Source organism: Lactuca saligna, chromosome 8 (assembly GCF_052625555.1).
Source record: "Lactuca saligna cultivar CGN05327 chromosome 8, ASM5262555v1, whole genome shotgun sequence".
In the NCBI taxonomy this organism is placed as follows: Eukaryota; Viridiplantae; Streptophyta; class Magnoliopsida; order Asterales; family Asteraceae; genus Lactuca; species Lactuca saligna.
The window spans coordinates 59,997,137-60,007,566 of record NC_136424.1 but is presented as its reverse complement, the minus strand read 5'-3'; the positions used below and the strand labels follow the sequence as shown (position 1 = coordinate 60,007,566).

At 37.5% G+C, this 10,430-nt stretch overlaps 1 protein-coding gene across 1 annotated transcript; it reads left to right on the top strand.

Annotated features, from left to right (window-relative positions):
• Positions 1-7,810: 7,810 nt before the first annotated feature.
• LOC145012951 (uncharacterized) lies at positions 7,811-9,688 on the top strand. Its single transcript, XM_078971741.1, has 3 exons — positions 7,811-8,435; positions 8,739-8,882; positions 9,406-9,688. The coding sequence occupies exons 1-2, from the start codon at positions 7,932-7,934 to the stop codon at positions 8,871-8,873; spliced, it is 639 nt and encodes a 212-aa protein (XP_078827867.1). The 5' UTR covers positions 7,811-7,931; the 3' UTR covers positions 8,874-8,882; positions 9,406-9,688.
• Positions 9,689-10,430: the final 742 nt, after the last annotated feature.

Here is a 10,430-nt window from a genome sequence, read left to right as displayed (position 1 = left end):
AGAGGTTCAGTTCCTTGGAAATCTCGTTAACCAGGATGAGATATTGGGCGATCCGGCCAAGTTCGAGGCGGTGATGCAGTGGGTGGCTTTGAAATCTCCATCAGATATCATGAGTTTCTTAGGGTTGGCAGGGTACTAACGGAGATTCATTCAGGATTTCTCGAAGATTACAGTACCCATCATTTGTCTGGCGAGGAAGGAGGTGGATTTCCGATGGGGCCCTGAGCAACAGTCAGCAATTGAGACCCTTCAGTTGCGATTGCGTGAGGCCCCAATTTTAACCCTTCCATCACTGGTTTCGGGGAGGTCCTGATGCAGAGAGGATGGGTGATAGCATATGATTCACGGTAGTTGAAGCCGCACAAGACGAGGTATCCCACGCATGATCTGGAGTTGGGGGCAGTGGTTTTTGCTCTCAAGATTTGGAGACATCTTTATGGGGTCCGCTATACTATCTACACTGATCACAAGAGTTTGAGTCATATTATGGATCAGCCGAACATGAACATGAGGCAGCCCAGGTGGCTGGACATAGTCAAGGATTATGACTGCGAGATCCTTTATCGTCCAGGTAAAGCGAATGTGGTAGCGGATGCTTTGAGCTGCAAGTTTGTTGGGTCTTCAGATGGGGTATCATGTATGAGGATACCAATGGATTCTCCGCTTTTGGGATTGATTAGGTAGGCTCAGGTCGAGGGTGTCCAGGAAGAGAACCGGAACATAGAGAGGATTAGGGGTGAGATCTCCAGATTTGTTCTAGATAGTCGTGGATTGTTGACTCGCTGCTGTCAGGTATGTGTTCCTATGTATGGTAGGGCCAAACAGATTGTGTTGGAGGATGCTCATAAGTCTCGCTTTTCTATCCATTCGAGGGCCACCAAGATGTATCGGGATCTGAGATTGAGTTATTGGTGGCCGTGTATGAAGAAAGAGATCGTATGGTATATGGAGAGGTGCTTGACCTATAAGATGGTCAATGCCGAGCATCAGAGGCCTCATGGCAAGCTGCAGCCTCTAGAGGTTCATTTGTGGAAATAAGAGCATATTTTTATGGACTTCATCACCAACTTGCCAAAGACGTCGAAGGGTTTTGATGATATTTGGGTCATCGTGGATCGATTGACCAAGAGTGCCCACTTATTGGCGATTCGGGAGAGTTTTTCGGCTGAGAAGTTGGCCGATGTGTATATTTGTGAGATCGTTGCTTTCTATGGGGTTTCGGTCTCCATTATTTCAGACCGTAATGTTCGGTTCACCTCCTATTTCTAGCAGAAGTTCCATGAGGAACTGAGCACGAGGTTGCACTTCAACACAACTTATCATCCACAGACCGACTGCAAAAGTGAGCGGACGATACATAACCTTGAGAATATGTTGTGGGCTTGTTTCATTGATTTTGGTGGGAACTAGGATTCTTACCTACCTCTTGCAGAGTTCTCCTACAACAATAGTTTTCACTCCAACATTGGTGCTCCGCCTTTTGAGCTCTTGTATAGGCGGAGATGTCGTACCTCAGTCTGTTGGGGCGAGGTTGGTCACAGGGTTATGGGGCAGACCGAGGTGGTCCTTCATACTACAAAGATGATCATCAGATTAGGCAAAGATTGCAGACTGCTCAGATTCGGCAGAAGAGCTATGCCGACTGGCACCGATCCGAGTTGGAATTTCAGGTCGGCGACATGGTGTTACTGAAGGTCTCACCTTGGAAAGGTGTGATTTGCATCAGAAAGAGGGGGAAATTGGGTCCCCGATATATTGGGTCATTCCAGATTGTTTCCAGGGTTGACAAGGTTGCCTACAAATTGGATCTTCCTGAGGAACTCACTCAGATTCACAACAGTTTCTATGTTTCGCAGTTGCAAAGTGCGTATTAAATGAGGATGCGGTAGTGTCCTTGGATGATATTCAAGTTGATGAGCTCCTGAACTGTGTTGAGAGACCGGTAGCTATTCTGGAGAGGAAAGTAAATGTTTTGCGTAGCAAGGAAGTACCTTTGGTAAAGGTACGATGGCAGCATCGAATGGGCTCCGAGTGGACCTGGGAGTCAGAGGCTGAGATGCGGGAGCATTACCCAAATTTGTTCGCAACAACAGACTTCGAGGACAAAGTCCAGTTCAAGTGGGGGAGAGTTGTAACATCTCAGGTTTTAGGTACTTTCAAATCCTTTTAAATTATGTCATTTTGGTCCTTGGATTGTAAGGATGTAGCCCTAAGAATCCCTAGTTGCAAAATGGTAATTTTGGGGCAGGAGGTGTACGTTGATCGTACATGTGAGTATGCTAAGCGTACTAGGGTGCATCCTAGTACGTTGGGCATACTTATGTCCGTGAAACCCTATTTTATAGGGTTTGTGGGGTATTTATGCACCTTTATGGATCATTTAGCCTCATCTTTTAAGCCTCCAAGCCCTTAAGTGGTTTTTGGCAAAACCCTAATCTCATAAGAGAGTGTATTAAGCTAAAACATGTGTTCTTTGTGTGCTTAAGGAAGAAGGAGTTGCATCAAGGAGATAAGAAGTTTAAACAAGCTTGTGGATCTTGGATCATCACTTTCTTGGGAAGCTCTAGAAGGTAAAAAGTTGCTACCTTTATGCTTTGTTTTCTTGGATCTCATTTTGGTAGCTTTATGATGTTCTTCTTGTTCCAAAAGTCCCATTTTTATACATGTTTGGTTTTGGACGTTTTGGGTAGTCCTTGCAGACCCTAAGAAGGGTTCTAAGCCATAAAAATGAGGTCCATTTAGCTAGTTTGGCTCCATGCTTATAGTAGAAGGTCTTAATGGATTAAGACCTTGCATTAAGGACTTTTTGGATGTGGAAAGTCATAAAGTTGGGAACTTTATGACCCTATTATGCCTCTGGACCTTGGATCTGAAGTATGAGCTCAAGTGCTAAAGTTATTAAGCACTTAAGGAGGGAAATGGATTTGCAAGGGTACGCCCCGCATAGACTGGCGTATGCCCCACATACCTAGTTAGCCACTCTGATGGTGATTTTTATGGAGCCTCGTTTACAATGCACGTACCTCCGTAGTACGCCCACGTACTCGCATGGTTCAACCATTTGTGAGTTAACTCGATTGGGTTGACTCGGTGCGTTTATGGACTTTGACTAGTTGACTTTGAGTTTGACCAAGTTTGACTTTTGAGGGTATTTTGGGTATTTTTGGGATTTTGATGGAATTGGTCACTTGGTGGTTGTAGGCATTTGAGTTGAGAGCTAAGATTCTAAGTCATGCCTTATCAGTTCTGTGCTGCTTGTGAGGTGAGTTTTCCTCACTGTACTTTTGGCTCGAAGGCACCCAGGCCGACCCATTGGTTTGATAACCTGATATTGTTCATATGTTGAGTATGGAATATATATGCATGCTATTTTTGATATGATAGTTTGGTAGATCTGTTGAACTACCTGTGTTACTGTCGGTTTATCTATTTATGATATTATCTGTTATTTGTCGACATATTGTGTGGGTTGGGTTGAGGTTGTATTGCTCTGTGTTGTAGCCAACAAACCCTAGAGCATACCAGATATGAGCTGAGGGCCAGGGAGGGCATGGTAGACTCATACTAAGGGCTCATGAGCATTCCAGATACGAGCTGAGGGTTGGGAAAGGGCATGCCAGACTCGTACTGAGGGCTTAGTGGTATTCAGTCCGAGGACTGATCTAGCCAGGGAGCAAGCCACACATAACATGTAGGCCCAAGGGAAATCCAGACTTATATTGTGGGCTCATGGGTAATCCAGTATGTTAGTTATGGGCCCATTGCATGTTGTTATTATATTTTTGCTATTCGTTATGTATTGGTATTTTGGGGGAACTCGCTAAGCTTTGGGCTTACAGTTTTGGATTATGTTTCAGGTACCTCAGAGGATCACAGGAAAGCGAAGGCGTGATCGTGCACCTCCTCATATTTTGCTTCATGATTTTGGGATTACTCTGATATTGAACTTGTTTTGAAAACTATTTGTAAACAATGATGGTTTTTGGGATTATTTAAAAATTTTAAATTTTCATGAATTTTATGAATGTTACAGAGGATGAGCTCTGATGATTTTGAGGATGAAGGGTGATCTTGTGGTGATTCAAAGAGTTAGGGGCAAAGCTTAGACATCAAAAGCTTATGAGGTAATTATCTCCTCTATCTTTAAGCTTTTGGCTTTTAATGGTGATTAATGGGATTAAGTTAGATATGAACGATTACCTTTAAGAATCATGTTAATTGATGTCATTAGTAGTGTTTAGAAGCTTTGGAAAAGCTTTATGTATGATTTCAATTGTGAAATCACTATGTGTGAATTTAGGGTTTGAAACCTTAAACTAGAAATTATGTCAATTTATGCATTAGATGTTAGATGGTAACAAATTAAATATTTTAGGGGTGCTTAATTCATTGTTTCGATTGAAATTAGAAGTAGAGAATGAAATGTTAGAAATTATGATCAATTAAGTGATCACTTTGACATTAAGAAGTAGATAACCTCTTAATAGACTAAGACAAGTTTTAAGGAACATGAATTATTGTATGAATAGGGCTTGAGCAAGAGGATGAGCTAAGATTCATCAATCGGAGAAAAGAGACAAGAATGGTTGTTAGTCCTCACTAAGTAATAAGGTGAGTTGTTACTTTCACTTACTTTCTCTCCCTCTCTCACTCTTGATTATATATATATATATATATATATATATATATATATATATATGTGTGTGTGTGTGTGTGTGTGTGTGTTAGAGCTTAGGGTACTAAGTGAATGTCCCCAAGTAATAAGATGAAGATATAGAAAGAATATGTGTGTAAGAAATGTATCAGAGCATGTACACATATTAAGAGTATGTAAGACATATACACAAGATACATGTAGCAGAGCATGTATGTATACATGAGTATGTGGGTTTGGATGAGAAGGGTATTTGCTAAATACCTTAGAGATAGTAAAAAGAGTAGATGATGATTACATGTGGTGTAATCATGGAATGTGTATCTATGTCTAGACATTAATGGTATTGTGTAAAATGCCAATATGTTCTTGGAGATAGATAGAAATTAAGTACCTAATGAGTCGAGTAGTAGAAGAGAAAGATTAGATGGTTTCTTAATGAGACAAAGAGATAGATGTCCATGGGACTAGTGTTATGTGATGAGCCACATAACAAAGATAGAGATGTAGAGACAGTATGTTCCTTTAGGAACAAGGGTATGGTTCCTTCGGGAACGAGAGATAGAAGGTTTCATCAGGGACAAAGTATGGTTCCTTTAGGGACAAGAGATATAGATTCCTACGGGAATAAGAGATAGAGATTCCTACGTTGACAAAAGTCTAATTCCTTCAGGAATGAGAGTATTGTTTCTACAGGGAAAAGAGTATGACTCCTACGGGAATAAGATTATGTCCTTATAGGGAAATAGATAGATAATACACTTGGGTATGGTTAGAGAAGATATAGAAAGGTTCCTTGAGAGGAACGAGATAAGAGAGTTCTTTGTAAGAACTTAGATGTAATCTGTAAAGGATTAAGAGTAAGGAATATGTAAGGGATTCGATAGTAAGAAGAAAGATTAAGGAATCCATAAGGGATTCAAGAGCACAAAAAAGATTAAGGATCCACGAGGGATCATAAGAGAGAAGAGTAAGTCCATATGAGTTCACCCGACAATGAAAGTGGAATGTTGTTTCTCTTAGAGTATACATGAGGCATTAGAGTTGAGAATATATATATATATATATATATATATATATATATATATATATATGTTTGTGTGTGTGTGTGTGTATATATATATATATAGAAAGAGAGAGAGAGAGAGAGAGAGAGATGAAGAGTAAGCAGAGCATGTGAAGACATGCTAAGAGTTAGAGTATAAAGAAGAGTGTGAGAAATAGAGTAGATAGCATAGAAAGAGATAAATGAGATAAGAAAGAGTAGAGAAGAAATATAGAAGAGATAGATGACCGGAAAGAATAGAAGTGTGTGTTATTGGAGACGAAAAATAAAGGACAGAGTATGAGTATGATAGAATAGAATGTTGAGGCATGAGAAGAGATTGAAGAATAAAGATAAATGTAATGAGATGAGAAAAAGATTGGCAATCTATGCAATGAGAATAAGAGTTAATGATGTGGAGTATGAGATAAAAGAGAATATGAAAGCTTAGAGTATGAAAGATAGTAAGAGCATATGAACATGAAAATAGAAAGAATATAACTAACAAAACATTATTGTCTAATATTGTAGATATGTTTGATGTTTTGTAGGTTCAGATAACAGCAGTCATGGTACCAAAAGTGAAGACAATAACATAAGGTCTGTATAGGTTTTATTTCCTTGTTCTAATTTGTAAGAACATTTTTATTATAAACCTGTGATTTATCATGGGAAGTAAAGTTTTTTAATTAGAGTAGAATTCTACAATTGTATGAAAACTCTTATATTTCCCCTTAGATTAGATGTATAGAAATATTGGTCGTTACATACCATTTATAGATCTGAACTGCTTTAATACCCAAGTAAATCACAACAAACCAAGATCACTCATCTCAAACTGCTTACTCATTTGTTTCTTAAAAACCTTGACTTTAACCTGACAATCACCTATAATAATCAGATCATCAACATAGATCCTAATTATCAAAGAGTTTCATTTTTACTTTTCTAATGTACATCACTTACTCTTGAGGGAAACTTACAAATTTTATACCTTTTAAGCATTTATCAAGGAGCGAATTCCAAGTTGTAAGAGCTTGAAGAAACCTATAGAGTGCCTTGGACAGTTTGTACACCTTTTTTGGTTGTTCACGTTTTATGTAACACTTCGTGAGTAAATGATCGCTCGGGTGTACTTCGTGTATTTGGTGTTTGCGAAGCTTCATATGACTAAGGTTTGTAGACTATCCAGGTCATGATCAAGACTTATCTCAAGCAAGGTTGTCAAGATCAGGATCCTACCTAGGATCGTTTTTGGGTTTGCGAGATCGGGATCGTAAGATCGGGATCGGGATCCTAAGATCCCACAAAATAAAATATAATTTTAATTTATAATTTTTAATCATGAAAAATATTTCAAACATTCAATTTTTCATTCAAAAGCTATAAAAACTTCAAAATATTAGCCATAAGGTACAATACAAAATGATAAATGGTAAATTGGTAAATGGTAAAAGATATAAAGCGGTAAAAAAAATTATATTTGCAAAAAAAAAAAATTAAAGGTAGGATCGGATCGGATCTCGATTCTACGATCCTACCCCAAATACGATCCTTTTACGATCCGGATCGTTTTTCATACCTAGGATCGTAAGATCGTATGATCCTACGATTATGATCGCGATTTTGACAACGATGATCTCAAGGTGGTAGGAACTTCTTCACCATTTGTTTCAAGGGTCGATGGAGTCCCTTCATCAGGATACCCTTCGAGAGTAAAGCACCACATGGGTTTACCTTTGAAACTTGTTTATTCTTCTAATAACCAACATTTATCTTCTTCAAATCCATCATACTTGTTTGTTCGAATATTTTTATTGGGGTCAAGTAAACGATAATCTTTATTGCCTATTTCAGTTCCCAAATGAACAAATACCTCACGTTGAGTATTTTTGTATGAGTTACTCTTAAATCTATATATTTATTCACGATAAGACGTGAACTCGTAACTAACTAATTGAGAATGAACATCTTTCGAGTACCTATTGAATTGTTAGCCCATATTGACACAATTATCTAATGCTTTATTTAATTATTTTGGTAGCGAGTAGGAAGGAAGAAACGGGTTTCGTTCAACTTCCACTCAGTCGGATGGCCCAACTGGATTAGACTGATTGGGTCATCGCAAAATGTGAAGTTCTGGCTCAGCATAAGCTCCATTGTCTATAGTGGCAGCTCTAGAACCTCCATCGTAAAAAATAAAAATAAAAAAATCTCCACTTTCCCTTTCCCATGGAGGACAACGAGTGGGAGACAATTCAAGCATCCAGTTCCGCCACTCAATCGGATGAAGACGTCGGCGATGCGGTGGTGGTGGCCAAACCAACCAATTTCCACGATTCCTCGGGTGTTGCTCCAAGCAATCACGAGGGGTTACTCGTTTTCACTCAACCACCACAAGATGACTACCTCCATGAACCAGTTCTGGAAACGCCCTCGCCACGATCGTCGTATTCGTCGTCATCAAACCCTTCTTCCACTGAGATAGTCGAGGGTGAGTTGCCACAGCCACCCGAAACGAGAAGCACGCAACTAAAGGCCAGTTTCAGGATTTTGAGCTCATGGGTTTTGAGGATTGCTTACGGGATCCGTGACAGAATTGGATTTTGGTCAATTGCGTCGGTGACGGCTTTTGCGTCTGTGATGGTGTACGGAATGCAATGGCAACGCCGGCGGATGTTAGCGGCGAAAGAGAGTAAGGATCAGCTGAAGCTTCTCATAAATCAGAAAGATGAGGTCAGTTTGGCAATCAGCTTTATATGCGTTCGGTGACTATTTCAACATATCAATTAAAACATCTCATTGTAATTATATCGCATTGTATATGCGGGTTATATTGCTTGATTTATGTAGATTGTAAGACTCGTGCATGAGGGTTTGTCCTTTAATTGATATGGACGCCAGGTGTTTGATAAAATGCTTTGGATAACAGATTATTATACTTCGCTTTTTGAGATTCTTCCTACAAGTATCACGTTTTTACCTTACATGACATTGATTTCTGCTTATTAGGATACTTTATTCCTTTATTTTTTTCAGAAAATAAAACAACTTCTTCTCCAAATTGATCGAATGAATGAAGCCCTATCAGCTAGAAGAAAAGTTCCAGTGTTTCGGGTTGTGGTTGATAGTCCACTGATGATAGGTCCGAGGGCAAACTGGAAGCCAACTTGACACTTTCATGTAAGTTTTCTTCACATTGCAAATAATATATTTGAAACTTCTTTATAAAGTCAAGAATTGCATATATTTTACTACATATGTAGGGCCCTTACTTATTCTCAACTTTTTTACTTATAAAATACAATATAATTAGAAGTTTGGTTCAACAACCAATATCTAATTGATATCAATACTATTAATTGATATCTAATTAGAAGTTTGTTAAATTCTATTTGTTTGTATCTTCATTTTAGCTATATCAATACTATTAAATTACGAATCTACAGACCAAAGTTTCTTTAAGCCACAAATGATTCAAGTTTTTGGAAGATAGCTTAAGTATAAATGTTTCACAGCTTGCACATTATCAATGTTTATATCTAAAAAACAAAGCAATAGAAAGTACAAAAGGTCGACAATATCTAAATTATTAGACAATAAAGGAAAACCCTTTATTGTGAAAATATAAATACACTGTATATTCAAAACATAAACATGTTAAACAACACCTTTTTATCGTTTTTATGTTCATGTGTTTCCTCAGATTGATTGAATGAATGAAGCCTACTCATCAGCTCAACAAAGGGTGGTTGTTGACATTGCAAAGTACATATTTAAAAGAAGCATAATAATGCTAATAGTTGCATATGGTTTATAGCACGTATATGTCCTTGAGCTTTTGCATATTGACTGTTATGTTTGTGTTCTATGTAATCTAAGTTGTGGATTTGTGTAATGTTTGTAAATCTCCTTTTATTTGTATACATGTATATGTTGTATGTACAAGTTTACTAGAGTAAGGAATTACAGTGTTTATTTGGTATCAATGAACATGCATAGGAAGTTAGGCTCAGTTTATAAATATTAATAACTGTGGAAGATATTTCTCATGCATTAAAAGTGAAAATGTCGAACCCACATTTTGATTTTGAATTTTTTGGAAAAATTGGTTTAAATAGGGTGAACTTATAATCAAACGAGAAATTAAATTGTTTCCTACTTTTTATACCTATAAATATTCATATTTATTAAAATTATGATATGTGTCATCATTTTATATTTAATTAATTAAGAGTATATTAGGAATATATATCAAATAAAATTAATTTGAATGGTGAAATGATGATACATGTTATAATGTTAGTGGGTAGAAATATTTGTAAGTATAAAAAATAGAAGATCAAATTCTTAGATATATGGATGGATCATGTGGAGTTCACATTCCTTAATTAATAATCACTCCACATTCCTTAATTAATAATTCAACCTATGTATGAATACCGTGAATTTCAACCCAATATTAGAGATGGAAAATAAACATATCCGATGGGGAACCCGAAACTAGCACTTGTTGCTCGTTTTTGCTAGGAAATTCCCAAGTTGATTGGGGTTCGGGGCGCGAATAGGGATACCATTTATCCCCGACCCTAGTCCCCCTACATATTAATATATAAAAATAATAGTAACATATATTTATAGTATAATTTATAATACCTAAAATTTGATCTAAATAACACAACTGATTAATAACTATTTTGTTCAAATTGTATTTTTTTCATCTAGTTTAAT

What these genes read in the sequence shown, in the direction of transcription:
- LOC145012951 (XM_078971741.1), top strand. Translation starts at nt 7,932, where the DNA reads ATGGAGGACAACGAGTGGGAGACAATTCAAGCATCCAGTTCCGCCACT. An exon ending in TCATAAATCAGAAAGATGAG is followed by an intron (nt 8,436 to 8,738) that starts GTCAGTTTGGCA and finishes TATTTTTTTCAG; the next exon opens with AAAATAAAACAACTTCTTCT.